The sequence below is a fragment of the Fundulus heteroclitus genome, chromosome 12 (assembly GCF_011125445.2).
Source record: "Fundulus heteroclitus isolate FHET01 chromosome 12, MU-UCD_Fhet_4.1, whole genome shotgun sequence".
Classification (NCBI taxonomy): domain Eukaryota; kingdom Metazoa; phylum Chordata; class Actinopteri; order Cyprinodontiformes; family Fundulidae; genus Fundulus; species Fundulus heteroclitus.
This window is the reverse complement of record NC_046372.1, coordinates 34,893,339-34,915,264: the sequence shown is the minus strand read 5'-3', so window position 1 is coordinate 34,915,264 and position 21,926 is coordinate 34,893,339. Positions and strand designations below refer to the sequence as shown.

Sequence of the window (21,926 nt, the reverse complement as noted above, 5' to 3'; positions counted from 1 at the left end):
TCAAAAAGTCACGACACGCTTTATTTTCTGAAAAGCTTTTTTTTTTTTTCTTCGGTCCGTCATTATTTTCACCATACATCCCTGTTTTCTCCAGGATCAAACTGTGTCGACTGGGAGCAGTCACCGGGGGGCGTTTAGTCCAGACCTTGGCGGGACCCTGCTGCCCTGTCCTTTCAATTTCAACGACCTGTTTGTGTGGGCTGTCCTCCAGCAGCGCCAGCAGATGGCGCTGTTCTTGTGGCAGCATGGGGAGGAAGCCTTGGCAAGGGCTACTGTGGGCTGTAAGCTTTATCGCTCGATGGCCTTCGTGGTACGGCAGAGCAACATGGACGACGTTATCGCAGAGCGATTCATGGCATATTCACTGTGAGTATACACAGCAAAGTGAAAGGGAACCTGCAACCTGTGAGGTTATTCACATTTAAAGTGGAAATTCTGGATTCTATCTTGTGACGCTGATTTCAAGCAACCTAAAAGTTTATCTTTTGAGCTCCAAGCAAAATGTACAACCCAATGCATCTTAAAAAAAAAAACTTTTTTGTTTTATACTATATGGATCTTTTCAAGGAAACAACTGAAATTTAGGGCATGGCTGGATATATATATATATATATATATATATATATATATATATGTATATGTATTTTTTTTCTGCAAAGGGAGCGTTAAAGCATGACTGCTGTGTGCCAGAGCACTTGGTGTGTCTTCGGCAGAAAGCATTTTTCTTTCTTAAACATTTTAGCCCAGAAGATGGATAGTGCAGCTAGAAGAACACTAGATCTGGTTTGCACAGACTAAAGTCTTCACTAGTGAAGCGTGCTTCAAAGCGGGCTGGGTATTTCTCTCAAGCCGTGTGGCACACTTTGCTTCAAAACAGAAAAAAACTGCATAAATGATGACATTTAAACCCTTTCCCAGCTTCATTCATCCTGAATCAGCTGATCTGTTTGGTTCGCTGGCCGGAGCTTAAAAATATAGAGTGATACACATTTGTTTAGAATGAGAGAAACAGCCCTTTTTAAGGGTGCTGTGTATTTAAGACGCTGAGAACACGAATGTGGCGTGAGTGCATGTGTGCATGGCCCGATGTGCTGCATGTGCGTCTCCCTCTGAGGCAGTGGAGAAATATCTGTGACATACATCTGCTCTTTTTATGTGTCCCTATTACATGGAGATGGAAATTTATGTTAATCTATTATTCTGATCATTATTTTAGTAGCTAGGATGCAAGAACGTGATGTGGCATTGGAGGATTTCACTGACCTGTTTATTTTTGCGTAGCTGGCAAAACAGGATCCTACTTGTTATATTGTAATAATATTAATTACATCCAGGACCTCATTAAAGCATGTAATTGTGTCCTCTGCCCAGTGTGTATTACAGCGTTAGTAATCGTAAATCATCTTTTCTTTTTTCTTTTTTTTTTGCTTTGTTTGTAAAAAAAAAAAATTTGGCAAGACTTGATAAGGCAAGAAAGACAAACAAGTCATTCAGGTAAAATAAAGTTACATATCAGCTGTAATTCATTTTCAAAATACAAAAAAAAAAAAACCCAAGGTGCACATAAGCATGCTTCAGCCACCTCCAAAAGGCTGTGGAGCGACCACGGCGCCAGCAGGCGTCGCTCTGGGGCACAATGACTGAAGCTTCGATGGAGAACCAATTTTCATGGCACCTGACAAAAGGGTTCATAGATTCATGAGGCTGCATTTGGTCGTCACTACTCATCTTTTTTAGATGAACGTTCCTAAAATACATAATGTGGAAGGTGTAACAGTTTTGCATTGGGTTGCTGTTTCTTGGACAAGAGAATTGTCTGGGGTTTGCTTGCTTTTTCACTTTCACAGTCCAGATTTTTTATTTTAGTAATTTGTCTATTTTATCTTGCTATGTTAGCTCTTGCTACGTATTTTTTAACACTAAGTGTTGCAGGACTACATGTACTATTTCACTGGAAACCTGCATGTCTGTCTTCTCTGTGTGTGTGTGTACCAGTGAGTTTGGTCAGCTGGCAGTGGACGTGTTAGACTGTGCATTTCAGCAGAACGAGCAAATGGCCATGAAACTCCTAACCTCTGAGATGGAGGCATGGAGTCACTTCACCTGCCTGCAGCTGGCGGTCTCCTCGTGTCACAGACCTTTTGTGTCTCACTCCTGCACTCAGACCCTGCTCACAGATCTGTGGACCGGCCCACTCAACATGAGAAAAAACTCATTTTTGAAGGTAGACACAAAGGAAGAGCCGTGCTGGGGTCTTACCTTTAAGGGAATCTCCTAATTGTTGGGAAATGGGGGTTATACTGTATGCCTGCCATAGTAAAACTACAACAACAAATTTTAATTAATTCTGTTGGGATTTTATGTGACAGGCCAACTGCATGAGCGATTTTAAGTTTTATCACAAATAAAATCTGAAGAAAATAATATATATTCATAGTCGGCCTCCTTTACCTTGATGTATCTAAATAAAACCCAGTAATGGTCTTAAGAAGTTACCTACGGTACTTTGTAGCTAGAGTCCACCTGAAAGGAGAGATTAAAGCATCATCAGGTGATGAGACAAAATCCCAGGCTTTGAATATTCAGCTGAGCTGCATACACTTTATACGTTTTTGAGTACATCCCTACAGTAAAACACAGTACTGGCAGCATCATGCTGCAGCTAAACCTTCAGAAATGACAAAGAAGCAGGTTGGATTACATTGGATATTGGATGAAGCTTAATGCAGGGCAATCCTAGAAAAATATTTATTAGAGGCTCCAACCATGAACATAAAGTCAGAGGTACAATGGAATGATCTCAACAAAAGTACATCCATTGTCAAAATCAAGACCTAAATCCCAGTTAGATCCTGTGGTAAGACTTGAAGATTTGCTGTTCATATACACTTTCCAGCCAGTCTGATTGAATTTGAGCTATGTTGCACAGAAGAATGGGCAAAAGCCTCATAGTTTAAATGTCAAAAACCATGACTAATAAAATTCTGCTGTTCTTCAAGCTAAATCCCTTGACTAAGGGGAGCTGAATACAAATGCACACCACACTATTCAGATTCCAAAATGATGCATTACTTTTAGTTGGTCTGTCGCTTAAAACCCCCCAAAAGAATGCATTTAGGTTTTTAATTGTAATGTGACAAAGGAGAAGTTGCAGAGGTGTGAATGCTTTTGCAAGGCCCTGTAAGTCTCTCTACGTTCATAAATTGAAGGTTACTTGTCACACAGAAATAAGTCAATTGGCAATTTTAATGAAAACACATTGCTTTGGTATTCTTCCTGTTTTTTTTCCTGATAGCTGCTTATTGATCACGATTCACCATCTGTTTCTGTTTTAGATCATTTTGAGCCTTCTTCTACCTCCTGCCATCTTGCTTCTGGAGTTCAAAAGCGAAGCCGAAATGTGCCACGTACCACAGAGCCATGAGACGATGCTGTTTGGGCTCGAGCCTGTGAAATCGCCGCCAGTCCCCGGGAGATCGGGCCAGATGGTAGGGAGCTGACACAGCGCTTTTTAAACTAGAGTTTAGACTCCTGGATGCTTCTGGCGGAGACTTCTCATCACGTGCTTTCCTTTCTCTTGTCTTATTATCTCACAGGACAGTGTGGACACGGAGCGAGGCCTCCACTTCCACGATAAACCTCTCGGTTCTGTTTCAAGAACCGCCTCACCTGTATTGGCGCAGTGTTTGTCCTGGATCACGAAGCTGTACGAGTTTTACACCGCTCCTGTTGTTAAGTTCTGGTTTCACACAGTAAGTTGGGTCCGCCGTTTTCTTCTTTACGTTTGATGGTTCTGAGCCACGCAAAGAACAACATCTCAATCTGTTTCTCTGAATATTTTCATCTCCTTTTTAGATGTTCTACTTGGGCTTTCTAATGCTGTTCTCCTACGTCATCCTGGTGAAGATGGAGGATCAGCCAAGTGTTCTGGAGTGGTTCGTCATTATTTACATGATATCCACTGCGGTGGAGAAAACCAGAGAAGTGAGTTTTCCTGCATCCTTTCTCATTAAAAGTTTGAAGTTGTGTGAGTTGGTTTATGGATGTACAGCTAAAGAACAATCAAAGTTAACGTACCAGTACTAAAGAATAGTAGTAACATATCTTTTTTTTTTTTTGGTCTTGTTTTTAGGTATTGATGTCTGAACCAAGGAAGCTAAGGCAGAAGCTGAAGATTTGGTTCTCAGAGTACTGGAACATATCTGACTTTGTTGGCATCCTCCTGTTCCTGGTTGGGCTTTCGATGCGTTGGCATGCTGATCCCTACCGGACTGCAGGACGCGTGGCTTACTGTCTGGACATCATCTTCTGGTTTGTCAGAGTTTTGGATCTTCTGGCTGTCAATAAGCATGCCGGCCCCTACCTCACCATGATCACCAAGATGGTGAGTTGAGACCACTTCCTGCCAACAGAAAGATAATGCAGTGGTGGAAAAAGCGGTACCCAGTAACCCCCTTCTTTTTCTTCGCTGTGTGTGTACCCAGACCAGTAACATGTCATTCATTGTGGTGATGATGGCCATTGTGCTGCTGAGCTTTGGGGTGTCCAGGAAGGCCATCTTGTCGCCAGATCAGGAGCCATCGTGGAGTCTAGCTCGAGATATAGTCTTTCAGCCCTACTGGATGATCTTTGGAGAAGTGTATGCTGGAGAACTTGATCGTACGTGAATCATTAGAACATCTAAAAAAAAAAAAAAGTACAGCAGGCGTAGGTACCAAATTAGATGACACATTAGAGCAGGGGTGTCAAACTTCGGTTATCGAGGGCCGGTGTCCTAACCTGACTCTTGCCAGATGAATTTCGTTCCGCAGAGCTCCACACGTCCGTCTGGGATCGCTCCATCGGAGGTGTATTTCAGAAGGAGGGGCCTTATCAAAAATCCTTGTATATGATTGGGTGAACCACCTGTCCGCCATCTTTATTGACGCGCTACATCAACCACTCACATCGAAGCCAACCCATGACGCTGACGTTGGGGAAGATCCAGCTCTTGCCAAACCCGGTCGAGAGAAGTGCGAAACCATCGTTTCCACCAACAAAAGCCTTCAGAGTCGTTCTCTGGTGTTCCTTTAAATAATTAATATTAGGTAGAATGGACAACACTGATGAAGTAGCAGCATCAATGTTACCGCTTGCTTCCATACTGCAAGCCGCCATTGTTGTCTGAATCCAAACAGTCCCTTCTCTGATACGTCACATCTACGAAAATCCCACCCAGCAATTGGCTCGTCCATTTTATGTGGTGTTGAAATCCCTCCCAATGGCAGCGAGTCCAGATGGATGTGGGGAACCATGTGGAGCTCAACAGAACTACATCCATCTGGCGAGAGTCAGGTTTGCGGTGTCCTGCAACTTTTATGTGTCTCTGCTTCAACACATCTGAGTCAAATAAGGAAATCATTAGCAGGACTCTGGAGAAACTGACTACATACTGAGGAGGTAACTCAACCATCTGATCCACGTGTGTTAGACCAGGGACACACCTAAAAGTTGCAGGACACCGGCACTCGAGGACTGGAGTTTGACACCCCTGCATTAAGTCTGTCATTAATTTTGCAAGAAAGATGATAAAGTTCTGTGTGAACCCTAGCTGTCTTTATTGTGACCATATCAACCATTTGCATATTTTACTAAAGAATTTAGACCCACAGGCTCGCAGTATTACTTCAGTTAGTTGAGATTTGTTTATGCACAGCGTGTGAAGCCTGGACTTTGGTAATGTAGATTTCCTGACGCACATAAAACTCACATCATCAATCCTTCACTGCTGTGCTTGATAACTATGAGCATAAACCTACAAACTGCTGTGTTGTGCATGCATATCTTTACATATTGCACTGTGAACCAAGTGTCTGTTATGATTAGTAGAAACAATAATTAGACAAATGTCCGCCACTAATTGGAGGGAAAGGTAGTCAATTATTAAGTCTTCTTCTATTTGTTTCTAATTGTTCTATCATAAACTGACGTTGTTCTTCAGCTTTGGGTTTGTTTGTGTTAATTTTCTGAATTTTCTGGGGGAAAAAATTCACACCACTTCTCTTCCCTTATGTTTGAACAGGATCAATTGTTTCTCTAATGTGTTTCTATAAGCTTTCCGTCATGCCATTATGTTGATTATCCCACAATATTAATACTATTGTTTCTTTGTTCCTAAAGAAACGTTTGGTTATCTAACATAACCCCAGTTCTTAGAATAATATGAGCGAGGTGTCTCGCTATGGGATGCAGCCTCCTGCAGCCCTGATAGAAGCATTTATCTCAATCTGCCAATCCTGATTGGCCGGTGAAAGTGCTCGTCTTACGCCACGCCCAGTAGCCCCGACTACTAAAGCGTGCGCAGATCACGTCACTTCAATTCAACAAGCAAACCTCTTCTCACCGCCCAGCAAGAAGGGTTGTCTGGCGAGACACCTCGCTCATATTATTCTAAGAACTGGGGTTATGTTAGATAACCAAACGTTCTTTTTCATAATATTCACTCGGTGTCTCGCTATGGGATATGGTAGCTCCCGTATTGCCAGACAGCTTATCGAACAAGAACCGGCCGTATGGGGAAGGTCCATAAGTTCCGTTATGACTTCAGGACCGCACTGGCCACGCACGGTCTGGACACGTCAAGCATGTAGAACCGCACAAAAGTCAGAGGCGAGGACCAACTCGCTGCCGAACAAATGTCCTGAACGGACACTCCCCTGAATAAAGCCCAGGACGCGGCCATCCCGCGGGTAGAGTGTGCACGTAAACCCGCCGGGGGCTGCAGACCCCTGCTTTCATACGCCAAAGCTATAGCCTCTACCACCCAGTGGGCGAGGCGCTGCTTTGTGATCGGCTGTCCCTTACGGGGCTCCGCCCAGGAGACAAAGAGCTGATCACTCCTCCTGATGTTCTGTGTCCTGTCCATATAAGAGCGTACGGCCCGAACAGGGCACAACATGTGCGCTCGCTGTTCACCGGGGGAAGCGGAGAACGGCGCCAGCTCGATCGGTGAACAAGAACCAACTACTTTAGGAACAAAAGCTGGGTTGGGTTTCAGAACCATACGCGTGTACCCCGGGTCGAACCGAGTACATGCGGGGTTCACAGAGAGCGCATGAATGTCGCTGACTCGTTTCGCAGAGGCCAGAGCCAGTAACAGCACTGTCTTAAGAGACAGATGTTTAAGACTGGTCCCCAACAATGGCTCAAAAGGGGGCCCTTTGAGCCCTTCCAGAACCACCATCAAATCCCACGGGGGCAGCAAAGGTTTGGAGACAGGGAGAAGCCTGCGCGCGCCCTTCATAAACCGGCACACCAAAGGGTGTTGGCTCGCCGTTTTGTCCCCAAATCCTATATGGCACGCCGCTATAGCAGCCAGATAGACCTTAACCGTGGAAAAGGCTTTTCCTTTATCAATCAGTTCCTGTAAAAACGACAGAATCGCTGGTACAGAACACTGAAAAGGAACGTAGTCCCGTTCAAGACACCACCGCTCAAACAGTCCCCACTTGGAGCCATATAGAGTCCTGGTGGAGGGAGCCCTGGCATTTTGGATAGTATTAACTACACTCTGAGGGAGCCCAGCAGTGGTCAAATTGAGCCACTCACGGGCCAGGCCCACAGCTGCAGTCGCTCCGGGTGCGGGTGGAACACTGTCCCCGCCCCCTGCGAGAGCAAGTCCCTGTGCAGCGGCAGCTGCCAAGGCTGGGCGCACAGCATTTGGAATATCTCCGCCAGCCAGTGTTGTGCTGGCCAGTGTGGAGCTATCAGGATCAGCTTGTGATTGGATGCCCTCACTCTGGCGAGAGTAGGGGGTATCAGGGCCAGCGGGGGGAACGCGTTGAGCAGCTCGTGCGGCCAAGCGTGCGCTAGTGCGTCTACGCCCAGGGGAGCATTCAGGGTCCTCAGAGAGAAGAACAGCTCGCATCGAGCGTTTTCCCTGGACGCGAACAGATCTATCTGGGCGCGGCCATAGCGCGGCCATATCTGCTCCACGACTTGCGGGTGCAGCGTCCATTCTCCGTACATTGGCGCGCCCCTGGACAGCAGGTCCGCACCTGTGTTTAAATCTCCCGGGACGTGCGTCGCCCTCAGGGAGAGAAAGTGGGCACTGCTCCAGAGGATGAGTTCGCGTGCCCGATCGTGCAACATACGAGAGCGCAAGCCTCCCTGGCGGTTGATATACGCCACTGTTGTCGTGTTGTCTGTCCTCACCACGACATGGTGACCTGAGAGGAATGGGAGGAAGTGTCTCAGGGAAAGAAACACAGCTGAAAGTTCGAGGAAGTTTATGTGCAGGCGCTGGAGAGCTTGGTTCCAGCGACCCCTCACAGACCTGCCCTTGTGAATGCCGCCCCAGCCGTATAGGCTGGCATCCGTGGTCACAACCTTCCTGGACGAGACGGTGCCCATGGGCACCCCTTGGGTCAGGAAGGACGGGGCTCGCCAACAGCGCAGAGCTGTTACACAGTCCGCTGTGACCGTTATCCGCCGTGCGCCATGACGCACGGGGTCCATTCGGAGCGAAGCGACCCAGCGCTGAAAGTCCCGCATGTGAAGACGGCCGAGGCGAATCACGAGGATGGCTGAGGCCATCAGACCCAGCAACCGAAGGCACAGTCTGAACTGGACGGATCTGTGCCGACGGAAGTGTGCAAGGCAAGCTCTGAAAGTCGTCACCCTCTCCTCTGATAGGCGAGCTGTGAACGGCACAGAGCGCAGGGATAGCCCCAGAAAGCATATCTCCTGCGTCGGAGATAGGTGGCTCTTTTCCATATTTATCACAAAACCCAAATCCATCAGGTGTGCTGTGACAATATGTGTGTGAACCCTGGCTTCCTGTTCTGACTGCGCTAACAGGAGCCAGTCGTCCAAATACGTGGCCAGACGTATCCCACGGCGTCTGAGCGGGGCTACCGCGGCCTCTGTGCACCGTATGAAAACCCTCGGGCTGAGAGACAGGCCGAATGGTAGAACACGGTATTCGTAACACACCCCTTGAAAGGCAAATCGGAGATATTGTCTGTGAGGGGGGTAAATGGGAATGTGGAAATACGCATCTTTCAGATCCACGGACGAAAACCAGTCGTTCGGTCTTACTAGACGCAGCAGTGCTGCATGTGTCAGCATCCTGAACTTGTATTTCCGCAGGAATTTGTTCAGGGCTCTCAGGTCCAGAATAGGGCGGATTCCCCTCCCCCCCCCCCCCGTTTGGGGACGAGGAAGTATCTGGAGTAAAACCCTGACAGACTCTGTTCGGGAGATACGACAGAAACCGCTCGTTTGTCTATCAGAGAGAGGATCTCCTCCTGTAAGACTCGAGCTGATTCTCCCTGTGCATGTGAGTGTACTACGCCGGAGAAACGGGGAGGGACAGTGGCGAATTGAAGCCTGTATCCCCGGGAAATTGTGCGTAATACCCACGGTGGGGCCGCTGCTGCTTTCCAGCTTTCCCATTTGAGAGAAAGAGCAGGAGCACACTGCGGCTTTTGCTCCGCGCCCCCCTGTGGTAGAGCCGGGAAATGATCCTCGGGTACCACCGCAGGTGTGACGGGGCGCTCTGCTCTGCTCCGCGGGGACGGCGACGCCCATCCCGGTAGCAGGGCTGCAGGGGGCTGAATGGCCACCCTGCTTATGGGGAGAGCATTGTTTGTTTTGGCTTTTTTTATTATCTGCACCCTCGGCTCGTGGCCTGGTTGTGACAGATTTATTGTTTTTATTTTCACACCGTTCAACCTTCGAACGTGTGTGTATGTGTGTGCTTGTGGACATTCTGCTCGGGGCGCAACAGCGCAACTCTCCGAGGCGATGTCCCTCTCCTCGCGGACCGGCTCTGGAACGGGCAGCGGTGGCACGGGGCGCGCACGAACAAGCCAAAACGGTGGGCCTGCGCAACGGGGATCTGCAGGCTGCACCAACTGAGGAACGGGCGGCTGTCAGGCCGCTCTCTTTTTCTTCATCGCCCGGGGGACCGAGGTCGCGGCGGCTGTGGGCAGCGGCGGCGCAGCGGTCGGGGAGGCGGGTTTCCCATGCCAGCCGGCTCCGCGCTCCTTCCTCATCGGGAGGGGCTGGCCAGGTGGTGGTGGCCGTCTCTGTATTTTAAAACGCGGCGGCTGGGAGGCAGCTTGCACAAAGGTTTTGCGCTGCACCGGAGGTGAAGGCGCTGGGGCTTTCCGAGGGAGACAAAGCTTGAGGGCCTCGTTGTCCTTCTTTTTTGCCTCGCATCTCTGCTGCATTGTGGCCAATGCGGAGCCGAAGATGCCTTCAGGGACGATTGGCATATCCAGGATGTCATCCCGCTCCCTGTCTGTCAGGTTAGCGAGACTGAGCCATCTCGCTCGCTCCTGGACGACGAGGGTTGCCATCACTTTTCCCGTGGCCTGGACCGAGACACGTTGGATGCGGAGAGACAAATCGGCGATGACCGCCATTTCCTCCCACGCATCCGGGTCTTGCTCCTCAGCGGACGCGCCAAACAACTCCGCTTGGTAGGCAGTGAGGATGGAGAGGGCGTTGAGGGCTCTGGCCGAGAGGGCAGCTGCTTTGTACGCCCTTTCTGTCAGCGCAGACTGAAAACGCTCGGGCTTAGCTGGCAGCGTCGGGCGCCTGGTGGAAGCCGCGGACAGCTGGCTTGCGCTGCCTGGGCAGAGATGCGCAGCTACCGGGACTTCCACCGGAGGCATGGAGAAGAAGCCATGGGCGTCCATCGCCTCGCAATCGAGGGATGCCGCGCCCGCAATGGGGCTCCTGTTGCTGTACGGGCAGCTAGTCCATGTTTTGGAGAGCTCAGTCAGCAACTCGGGGAAGACAGGAAGAAGATGCTTCATCGCATTTCGCGCCAAGGGAAGCCGTTTGCCTTCATAGCGGGACCGGGTGGGCTCCGCTATTGCAATCGGCCAGGGGATCTCCAGTTTCTCTGCCGCGCGTTTGCACACGTCGAGCAGGTCCACATGGAGGGAGGGAGCTGGTGAGCTCGCTCCCCTGTCTTCCCTGGTGGAAGGGCTCGGCAGCTTCGGCTTTTCAGTCTGGACTGGCGCCATGAAGATGTCATCCTCTTCCTCGTCCTCTGATATGAGGAACGAGGCGTCGTCATCCTCCTCCATGGGGCTAACATCCAGCACGTCTTCCTCGGGAAACGGGGGGGCACGGAGCTGCTCGCACTGGGTACTCCAGTCGTAGCCAGTCTCCGGGGCTTCCCCAGCCATGTCCTCGTCCTCCTCCGCAGCTGCCTCGTGGGCGGCGGTGGGGAGGAATGGGTCACGGTCCGAGATGCTAACCTGGCGGGCTAGTCTTCGTCTGAGGCTCTTGACCGTGAACACTTTGCAGTGCCCACAGGACCCGGGAACTTCGAGGGCTGACCTGGCGTGGTCGACCCCCAGACAGGTACTGCACACCGGGTGGGTGTCCTTCCCCGAAATTTTGTTCCCGCAACCACAAAGACGGTAGTCTCCTCTGGTGTGAGGGTTTTTCACGGTTGCCATTTTCCGACGAGCTGGAGTGCTGGTAGGGAAAGGGATCGTGGCTAGCTGGTGTGCTAGCGTGGTGGGGTCGAGAAATTCGCTGGTGTGCCAAATGCTCGACCGACTCGAGCGTCCGCGGAGGGGAGCCGAGAGGGATTCCGCCGTGGAGTGAACGGAAAAAAACGATACCGGTCCGGTCTGGAGTGAGCGGACAGGGCAGAAATCGAAGCACAGTGCTAGCGTCCGGCGACGGAAGCTAGCAAGGTCCGTCTATGGGCAGTTAAGCTAGCAAAAGGCTCCGACGTGAGATAAGCTCTGAGGTGAGAAGAGGTTTTGAATTGAAGTGACGTGATCTGCGCACGCTTTAGTAGTCGGGGCTACTGGGCGTGGCGTAAGACGAGCACTTTCACCGGCCAATCAGGATTGGCAGATTGAGATAAATGCTTCTATCAGGGCTGCAGGAGGCTGCATCCCATAGCGAGACACAGAGTGAATATTATGAAAAAGAACAATAGTATTGCACGTAGGGAGCTTTTAATTTTTTTCTCTCCAATACCCAATTGCTGGTACCAAGCTCCATTTTAAATACACAATTAAATGAATGTTATATGTAAGATTTGAACATCCGTGGCTCTAATGTCCAGTAACATAACCTCATTTCATTAGTGTTGTACATAGTCGCCATTGCTGTGCTCTCCTATTTGTCATTCTTGGCAGAGAAAATATTTTGCCTCAACTGGAGATTCTGCAGGATGGCTTTGATCCAGTTTAGTTGTTTTGTTGCCTGTTTCATCTGCATGAAGCCAACACGGTTTCTGCGAATGTCCCCATAAAGGCTTCCCTTATTAACCGTAATTTGACATTGTGTAGCCCTCCTTTCTTGTGCACTTTGCACACGTTTGCTTTTGGGCGTTTGCTCGATGACCTCCGCCTGATCTGACCACTTACTGAAAAGTTACCTTGACGTTTCTTGTGGTTTCTTATTCAGTGGCCACACTGCTTCCCACCGGCGTACCATCTGTGTGTTTGTGTGTTGACAGCATGTGCTGCCGATGGTTCCTGTCCTCCTGCTTCTTTCCTGCCGCCGCTTCTCCAGGCCGTCTACATGTTCTTCCAGTACATCATCATGGTCAACATTCTCATTGCATTTTTCAAGTGAGCCCCCTTTAGTCTGGCAAAAACAAAAAAAAGTAGGTTAAAACAAGAGCACGGTGTGAATTGCTGTGGTTTTTATCCTACCAGCAACATCTATTTTGATATGGCCTCAATATCCAACAAACTGTGGAAGTACAACCGTTATCGCTACATAAGGACGTATCAGGAAAGGCCGTGGCTTCCCCCGCCCTTCATCCTCTTCAGTCACGTGGCTCTTGCTGTGAGATGCATCTACAGGAGATTTAGAGGAGATGCTGAGCGGGAAGAGAGGCGGCCTGGGCTAAGTGAGTACCAGAAGAGTGTTTAGAAACACAGATTTGCGGTTATTGTTGAAATGCATGTTGCCACTAAGCAAAAAGGCGTTTCTCCTGTTTTTTTAATATTTTATTTTATTTTACCAGAACTCTATCTGGGCCTTGAGGATAGAAAGAAGCTGTATGAGTTTGAGGAGAAATGCGTTGAAGTCTACTTTCATGAGAAGAACGAAGATGTCCACAGCACTCAGCTAAACCGAGTCAGAGCCACAGCTGAGAGGTTCGTTGGATTTTGGACTGCACACTAAAATAAAATAAAAATCTGTTTACCTACGCTGCGAAAAATTGGCATTTGGTATTAAGAGCGATTGTTCAGTCATGACAGAAATTTTGTTGCGTCGTTCCAAGTTTAAACAACGGTCTTTGTTGTTGCACCCGTAGAGCTGTTGAGATGAGTGGCATGGTGGGGGAGGTCTCGGAGAAGGTCAACTTCATCCAGGACAGCCTGTCAGGGTTGGACGGTCAGCTTGGGCAGCTTCAGGACCTCTCTGCGCTGGCTGTGGACACCCTCACCCTGCTCTCTGCCTCCGACAGCCTTCAGCAGGAAGAAGCCCGCTTGGCTCTGTGTCGCCGCGTCCCAGCGGCGTACCGCCATGTCTTTCCTCACAGCTGGACCCTCGCTCACAGGGGAGAAGGAAGCTGTGATGCTTCTGATGCACGGCGCCAGATGATCAAAGCCTGTAAAAGCACCCCGCCCTCTTTGCTGAAGTGCTTTGCTCTGGAGGCGAGTCGACGAGCATCGCAGGATCGCCACGGCGGGGTGAGGCAAGGCAGAGAAGGAAAAAAGGGACACGCTGAGGCGAGAGCGGAATCAGCAAAAGAGGCAGCTACAGCCCAGGCCGTAAGACATTTAGTTTTTAAGAGAATGCCTGAAGTATCGTCTTCATCGTAATTGTTTGTCTTTAAAATAGTCAAATCATCACTGAACTGACCTGTAAAGTGTAGTAACTAAATTCGTATTTTTTTCAAGGGTGCTTCTGTTGAAGATCCCAGTGAGAAGTTGTTCAGAGGCTCTAGACTTGGATCACGTGCGTCCTCCTCTCCGTTTAATCTCAGTGGTGTTAGAAATAAGACACCTTCTGAGTCCCCTGAATCGTCCCGCTGTGGGTCTCCCATCCCTTCCAAACACATCGGGATGCCACACAACAGAGCTTGGACACATGACCCATCCTTGTATCCCAGTCAGGAGGAAGTTTCGGTGGAGGAAGCAGAAGAGGACGCTGAAAGGGAAGAGAAAGAAGAAGATATAAGACAGGAAGATGTGCCTCACGCGGAGGTATTTGTGGGCTGTGGTAACGGTTTTACTCTGTCTGAACCCATCATTCATGATGTTTCATAACTCTCGTCTTTTCTCAGGATGAAAGTCAACCAAGTTTTCCCTCCAGACATTCCAGCCATTGGAGGAGACCCCCGTTATCCCCCAGGTGGGAGTGTATGCCCAGAGACCGTCCGTATGGGTACTGCAGGTCTCTTTCATCCAGCATGGAGAACATGACCTTCTATGGTGCACCCCTCAGTCCAACGAGGGGATCATTTCCATCTCTTAAAGAAACCCTAAACAAGGAGTGCATGTTTGGCAGAAGAGGCTTCAGAGATGATACGTCTTTACGGTGCAGCAAGAGCCAAGGTAAAACACCTTGGACCACTTTTATGTCTCGGATTATTGTTTTGTTCTGCATCTGGAGTCTCCAGCACGTGGTTATTTCTTTGTTTCCGCAGAATGGGCAAAGACCCCAGACTTCTCTCAAGACTCGGACAGCAGAGGCAAAATCCACAGCAGGAAGACAGTAAAGATAAAAGAGGGCACTCCAGATCCAGTAATGTGATCCACAACACGCTGCCGACGTTTACTTTTTTCATGCCGATCTAAATAGGATGCTGAAAATGCACGGCTCTCACATTATCTGCGCTCGTCTCTCGCGTGTTTTTAAAACAGGAGACCTTGGAGTCCCACTTGTCTGACACCCTGTGGAGAAGACGCCAAAGGTGTAAAGGAGAACCGACATGCTGGTCAGCTTCAACCAGCCTGACTCAGCTCAGTAAGGATCTCCATTCACCAACACAACCAGCACAAAGTGGTGGATTATTGTGAGATGGATGAAAATTATACTTGCTTTTGGAATTTTTTTTTTTATGAATTATTAGCTAAAAGTGTGGTATGAGTATTCAGCCGCGTTTAGTCTGATAACACTAAATAGACTCCAGTGCAATCAGTTCTATGAAGAAGTCGCCTAAATGCAGTACACCTGTGTGTTATGGTTTTCAAAATATCTCTTATGGATAGGGCTAAATAAAATCCAGGAAAAACAATTGCTTTCTGAGGTTGGAGGCAGTAAACAGGCCGCCCAATGCTGTGTTCAGACCGAACGGGATTTGAGCGTCTGCAAGGCGTCCGACGCTTCTACTTGGATGCTTGTGCAGAGCGTTTTTGGCACTCTGAGCAAGGGGTGGACAGACGTCTGATGCGCTACCTTGTTCTTTTCCTCAAGTGCTGGGAAATACTTACCGTAGCAAAAGTTTTTATAACTTACACAAGATCCCAACTTCCTGGCTAATCCTCCTCCAGGCAAGGTCCTTTCTATTACTGTCTCTTTAGTGAAAGCTCGACTGATCATAGATAGAAGGATGAGCACAAACAGCGACGGTGAGTTTGTTCTCCATTGTCGACTTCCTGGCTTTTCTGGTCCTTCCTTCTCGTCAGAAAATCCACCACTACGTCACATTGCGGTCTCTCTGACTTGTTGATGCTCCGCTTCCAGCTGCAAAAGTTTTTTCCAACTCTAGCGTCTGCCGCTTTGGAGGCTCAGACATTTAAAATCTCAAAACGTGCTTCATTCGATGGGTGAAATGTGCCTCTCGACGCTCCTAGATGCGCGTCCACCATTAACTTTGCATGTAAACCAGACATCCCTGACACTCAAAGCGCGTTCAGTTTGAACACAGCATCAAAGTTAACCATGTTAACTCTGCAGAGATCCACAGCTCCAGTAAAATCTTTGCCCATTTTGTCAAAAGGACAACTACCGCGCTTCCATTCCGTTAAAGGGTCTTCTATAGAAGAGGGGTAAAAAGAAAATCACTGTGGAAAGAAATCCATATGAAGTGCTGTTCATACCAAAGGGCATGTTGGAGGGTATGAGATTGTAAAAATACTGCCTGTGGTGGGATATTAATGCTGGACATCACTCCAAACACGCCATGCCCACCGTGAAGCACGGTGGTGGCAGCATCATGCTGTGGGGAGGCTTTTCCTCATCAGGAATACGGTGGATGGTTAAAGTTGATGGATAGAGCCACATACAAGGCATTCCTGAAAAAGAACGTGTTAAAGGCCCAAAAAGACTTACAACTGTGAGCAAGGCTTGTATAGACATGCCCCGAAAGACTGAGCTTTAATTGCCGCTAAAAGGTAGGGGGAACTACATGTGCATGCCGAGCTTTTCAGATTATTATTTGTAGACAAAACATTTATTCTTCTCAATGATACACTACTTTGCATTTGTCCGTCGAATAAAATCCCAATATTTACGTTTGTGTCAGTAATGTAACAAGATGTGAAAAAGCTGAAGGGGTTGTGAATAGGTTGTAAAATGCGCTGCATACGGAAGCCTTTATATACATTACCAACTGAGTCCAGCTTTATTTTGACAGCAATACGATGATTTTTTGTTTCAGATTTTGATCCCACTGATTTAATGCAGAAGCAGGTGTTTTCCCATCAGGTAAATCCTGGCTGAACGGTTGGTTTCTCGAGTGATTATCAGGAATATCAGTAAAAGGTCTGGAGATGATTGCCTGGTCTCTTTGATTCTCAGGAGATGTGGAGTCCCACTCACTCAGCGTGGAGCAGCTGGGCCAGATCGATGAGCCGCAGGTCTTCGTAAGTCTCTCCTTCTGCTATCCTGTCAAAGTTAACTGGAATATCTAAATATTTTAATGACAGTTTTCTTTCCATCTGCGTTGTAGTTTGCAGAGCGGATTTACTCCGGAAGGTAATTCCTAACGTTTAGCAGATTTCATATAACGTGCTGGCGTAGTTTATTTCTGGAGATCTCTGGGATTTAGATTTTAGTATTTGAACTTTGCACATCTTTTGTTTGCTGCAGCCAAGAGCTCCTCCTTCCAGTCCAGCGACAATCTGTACCCACACTTTTCAGGTATTGACCGTATAAAGAAAATAGACGTTTTATTTAACCCGATATAGCAGCACTGTTTATGCATCCTCTGGAGTTGCTTTCTACTGACTTAGTTTTTTTGATTGTACACCTGTTTTGCTTTAATTTCTTTGTTTGTTTTCTACGTGGCGTTTTAATAGTATTGTGTCCATCTCTGTTTTATAAGCCATGGAGAGAAACAATCTGATGAGGCTGGCTCACAGCATCCCCTTTACTCCTGTTTCAGTTTTGGGTAACTTTTTTGTGTTGTCAAGTTCCTCTTTTTTAACTAAAAAAGTTATTTTTTGTCGTTTTCTACTCTACTGAACTTTTTTTTTCACCCTGGCTGCAGGAGGGGAAGAAGTGAGCGTCTTCTCTCTGGAAGAGGAACGCTCTGGAGCGGAGTTCAGCTCCGTCTCCTCCTGGAGCTCCCGAGGCCTGTCTGCGATGCTGAAGCCGCTCTCTAGTGAGGAGGGTTCCCTGGACGGGGGTCTCCGGCAGGGCAGCAGAATGCTGTGTACCTGGGCAGAACAGGATGTGCTCAAGCCCGGTCACATATACGTAGTCAAAGCCTTTAAGCCGGAGGTGATTCGTTCTTGCCAGAGGTACTTCCACGGGAGCACCCCACTGCAGCTCTGTTTAAGGGTAGGTTGCCAAAATCGTCTGTTTATTAGCAAAGTACCCCTTATATATCCTTAAACATTGTGATATATAACTCTGTGATCTCCATCCTTGATCTCCTTAAGGAGATCCAGCAACAGAGAGCAGCCCAGAAGATGATGCAAGTGTTTAACCAGATCAAACCGGAAGATATGCATCACTCACCGAGGTGCGTTTCCTCTCTGAAAGCAGCCTGTAGGCGGATGTTTGTGGATGTGGTGACTCTCGCCTTCTTTCTGCTAGATTTCTAGATGTTTCCCTGGTTCTCTGGCATGCTAATGGCCAGTGGTTGACTATTGAGAGAAATCTGATAGGGAACTTCAGGAAATACAATAACAACACAGGGGAAGAGATCGCCCCCTGCTGTTCATTGGAGGACATGCTGTTGGCATTTTCTCACTGGACCTATGAGTACTCGCGCAGAGAAATGCTGGTGCTTGACATACAAGGTAAACGTTTCCCTATTTGTGTATTTGTGCCACGTAGTTGTATCACTGTGTAGGGGTTTGTGGGTTTTTTCTTTTCACTTTTTGTTTCTTCTGGTTATATCTGCTTTATGTTGTTGCCAGGAGTGGGAGAGGAACTGACTGATCCAACAGTCATCATGGTAGATGACCAAAGGTACACAAATCCAAAATAGCACGTGGCTTTACAATGGTTTTTAATTTTACATGTAGCACTTCTTAACTCTGACATGAGTTAAAGAGTTCAGGTCTAGAGTTAAGGCAGTACTTTCATGCATCTCTGCAGCTGTAGCAGGGGGGAGATGCTCTTTGGTCCCGATAACCTTGGAGACGTTGCCATCAACGGCTTCCTGCAGAAACACTCCTGCAACTTCTGCTGCAGCAGACTGGGTCTAAAAGGTCAGAAATGTCCCATTTCTCCTAAACCAGTAAGTGTCTGTAAGTCAAAGGAACAGTCGGTGAAATATAACGACTTGAAAAAGTATTCACACTACCTGAACATTTTCCAAATGTTATGTTACAAGCACAAACTGCAATTTACTATTAGAATTTTGTCTGATAAACCAACACAAAATTGTACATGGGACCGGGGGTACTGTCAGGAATTTTTGGCCCCATGACAAAAAAATCTAGATCATCCCAAAAGCTCATACATGTTTATACATTTTCTGCAGATTATGAGTAAACCAATCGGCATCATATACAAAAACATTGTAATACATATACAGCCAGTCAAAGCAACAACAAGAAAACACCTAAAGCTTTGGGGCACTCTGCATCCTTTTTATGTGAGCCATTTAAAGTCAAGAACCTCCCATCTGAGTTAAGAATATCTCCCACACAGCTTCAAACCTGTATAATTGTCTGTTTATCTTGCGGATCATTTGTTCGTATGAAGCATTCTCAGATAGGGTAGTGCACCATTCTGTCTAAGTAGGTTTGTGTTTCCCTTTCCAGTGCCTTAGCATGACTCTCAGCGGTGGGGATTGTAATTTTGAGCCATTGTGCTCTTTTTCTTTCTATTCTGAGATTATCATCTAGACAACTAAGGAGGCACAATGTAGGTGTTGAGACTAAACTGGAGTTTAGATTATTATCGATCTTCCCCCGTAACACCAAGCCCGTAAAAGGTCGGACGGATGGTGATTAAGTTATTTTTTAAATATAGAATATACCAGTGAGTCAGCCGGCCAAGTCACTTTATGTGTATTTAGAACTTCCAGAAATCCTTATTGAGGTTATATATTTTTTTCTGAAAGTCTTGAAATTAAATTAAAATATTGTCTTGAAAAGGGCGGTTTATATTTTCAATGACTTTAATGTACCAGATTGTCTCCCACAACAACATTTCACCTTCGATTTTGTGTTTCTGATCACTCCAAATTGACGATGCAAAAGATTTTTCTATTTTTTAGAAAGTTTTCTTCCTAACCCTAACTATATATTTTTACTCCTGATACCCCAAAATAAAGTCTGTGGCAACTAAAGGCCTTCAGAAGTCACCGTATCGGTCAATGAAATCCACTGTGTGCCATTTAAACTCTACAATAAAGTGTAAATCATCTGTTCTGTGAAGGCCTCAGACGTTCGTTAGAGAACATCAGGGAATACAGCAAGTAGCTCAGGGAGAAATATTAAACGAGGGCTAGTTTATAAAAACAACATCCTAATCTTTAAATATCACACAGACTCTCACAACTGCCCACGGTAGCTTTGGAGGAGCTGCAGAGATCCACAGCCCAGTTGGAAGAATCCGACAGGATGATACAAAGCTTGCTTTAATTGGAAAAAAAAATGTCCAGAAGAACGCTTTTATTTTTCCGTAGGAAGCCCTGTCTGAAATTTGGCCACAAGCTAAAACTAATACTGCACAACACCCTGAGCACACGATCCCTACAGTGAGATAGGACGCTGGCATTGTGCTATGTGAGGGCTTTTTTTTAGAAGCAAGGACAGGAAACCTGGTCAGTTGATGGGAGGATGGATGGAGCAAAGTAACGGACAATACTGGAAAAAAACCTGTTGCAGGCAGTAAAAGGCTTTAAACCATCGTCAAGGTTCACCTCCCAGCTGGACAGCAGCCTTAAACATGGAGCCAGAGCGCCGACGCAGTGGTTTAGATCAAAGCAGATGTGTGTATTAGAATACCCTCATCACAGTCAAGACCAAAATCTAATTGAGATCTGTAGTAAGACTTGAAAATTGATGCTCACAGTCTCTCTCCATTCAATCTACGAATCCAGCAAAGAACAATGAGGAAACTGTGCTTGACTCTAATTGGAGTATTAGTACTTTTTATGGTGCTGAATGTGTTTTTTAGTGATCTTTTAATGCTTTAAATGCTTTTTTCTCCCCTAATTATGTTTAATATCACGGCGCTGATTCCTCTCACATACGTGCGCGCACACGCGTCTGTTTAAATGTCACCTCCGTGTCGTCACTCATGTGGCCAAGTTGGCTCTGAGAGAAATCCCCGACAACTTCAAATGAAGTCGGCACGCACCAGCAGCCAGCTAATTAAGCAGCGAGTCTTCGTTTATTTCTCTAACAACAGTAGCGTTCGAGGCTTGGGGGTGGGCCCTGCTTTGTGCGTTGTGCTGTGCGGCCTTTGATTACGTATTAATCATGTCTTTGTGCTGGCAATGTGCTGCTGAGACATTAGCTTTGATTAGCTATTAATTAATGTCTCTGGGTAGACACGATACCGGCATCTAGAGGATAACTGCGCGGAAAGAAACTGCACTCGAAAACAAACAAGCGCAGCAAACAAACACATGAACGCAAACACTCACAGACACAGTTGTTTTGATATTTCAAAGGTGCGTCGTGTTTGCTCTTCCTTTTCTTGTGTCCTCTCCAAGATATCTCCTAACAAATCAAACCAAATTATTCATGCTGGATGCGTGGACTTCCTCCCAGGCCTGTCAGTATTCTCTTTCTTGTGATAATGACTGTGTTATTGGAGTGGCGTGTCGCTAACTGATGTTTCTGTTGTTCAGATTTAAGGAGGCACCCGGGCAGCAGCGAGGCAGAGCCGATGCCGGGGAAGGAAGAAGGAGACGGTGATGAAAACGAGATGTAACGTTTGACCAAGGAAGAATGGAGGGGAGGGGGGGGGGCACACGTGCACTTATTATAACAAAGACATTTATCTGAAACCATATCAGCCCTTATTTGTTTACAATGTAAACTGCCTGATAACAGGGAGTGTGAGCTATCTCTGTTATCAGAGGGTTTTTGACTGGATTATTGGAATTTTTTTTTTATTTGAACTAAAAATTGCACATATTTTCACCAGAATATAAAGCAAATAAAAAGAAAACTAAATAGGTTAATGAGATATTTTGTAAATTTTTTAAACGAAGGAATAACTGAATTATTGCAAACTTGCACACTTTGAATGGCTGTATTTTGAATAAAAGAAAAACAACAACTCTAACTTGTATACGTTTGAAAAATAATAAAAGAAAGGCAGAAATGCACCCATAAAATTTCTTTTATTTATTTTTTTCTTCCCACAACAAAATGTCTACAAAAGCGATAAAATATAGAATTTAACAAAAAAAATCACTTCAGACCTTCACATTTTATGTACATCTCAAAGGAGGACTCGCTGGGGTCTCTGCAAAGCTCTGAACCTCTCCCTGGTCCCACTCCTTCAGTTCTGGCCGTGTGGGACTCCCTTTAATAACATACGCATGCATACAAATGACCGCTCCCCAAGTGAAAATGGAGGCGCTG

General features: G+C 46.9%; 1 protein-coding gene across 3 annotated transcripts in view; it reads left to right on the top strand.

Moving 5' to 3' along the window:
• The window catches only part of trpm6 (transient receptor potential cation channel, subfamily M, member 6), a 31,479-nt gene extending 9,727 nt beyond the window's left edge, over nucleotides 1–21,752 (top strand). For 2 of the 3 annotated variants that reach the window (XM_036144500.1, XM_021307934.2), the window contains exons 16-41: nucleotides 95–366; nucleotides 1,996–2,224; nucleotides 3,336–3,488; nucleotides 3,597–3,752; nucleotides 3,856–3,984; nucleotides 4,133–4,384; nucleotides 4,485–4,659; nucleotides 12,479–12,593; nucleotides 12,681–12,877; nucleotides 12,995–13,127; nucleotides 13,289–13,748; nucleotides 13,878–14,183; nucleotides 14,264–14,534; nucleotides 14,627–14,724; nucleotides 14,844–14,946; nucleotides 16,583–16,629; nucleotides 16,723–16,787; nucleotides 16,874–16,899; nucleotides 17,014–17,064; nucleotides 17,249–17,314; nucleotides 17,414–17,706; nucleotides 17,808–17,890; nucleotides 17,965–18,170; nucleotides 18,291–18,342; nucleotides 18,472–18,584; nucleotides 21,185–21,752. In XM_036144500.1, the coding sequence (XP_036000393.1) occupies nucleotides 95–366; nucleotides 1,996–2,224; nucleotides 3,336–3,488; nucleotides 3,597–3,752; nucleotides 3,856–3,984; nucleotides 4,133–4,384; nucleotides 4,485–4,659; nucleotides 12,479–12,593; nucleotides 12,681–12,877; nucleotides 12,995–13,127; nucleotides 13,289–13,748; nucleotides 13,878–14,183; nucleotides 14,264–14,534; nucleotides 14,627–14,724; nucleotides 14,844–14,946; nucleotides 16,583–16,629; nucleotides 16,723–16,787; nucleotides 16,874–16,899; nucleotides 17,014–17,064; nucleotides 17,249–17,314; nucleotides 17,414–17,706; nucleotides 17,808–17,890; nucleotides 17,965–18,170; nucleotides 18,291–18,342; nucleotides 18,472–18,584; nucleotides 21,185–21,267 (4,134 nt within the window). In that variant the 3' untranslated portion in view covers nucleotides 21,268–21,752. Of the gene's footprint in view, nucleotides 1–94; nucleotides 367–1,995; nucleotides 2,225–3,335; nucleotides 3,489–3,596; nucleotides 3,753–3,855; nucleotides 3,985–4,132; nucleotides 4,385–4,484; nucleotides 4,660–12,478; nucleotides 12,594–12,680; nucleotides 12,878–12,994; nucleotides 13,128–13,288; nucleotides 13,749–13,877; nucleotides 14,184–14,263; nucleotides 14,535–14,626; nucleotides 14,725–14,843; nucleotides 14,947–16,582; nucleotides 16,630–16,722; nucleotides 16,788–16,873; nucleotides 16,900–17,013; nucleotides 17,065–17,248; nucleotides 17,315–17,413; nucleotides 17,707–17,807; nucleotides 17,891–17,964; nucleotides 18,171–18,290; nucleotides 18,343–18,471; nucleotides 18,585–21,184 lie in introns of those variants that run through there. The other variant, XM_036144501.1, reaches the window with a different exon arrangement.
• Nucleotides 21,753–21,926: the final 174 nt, after the last annotated feature.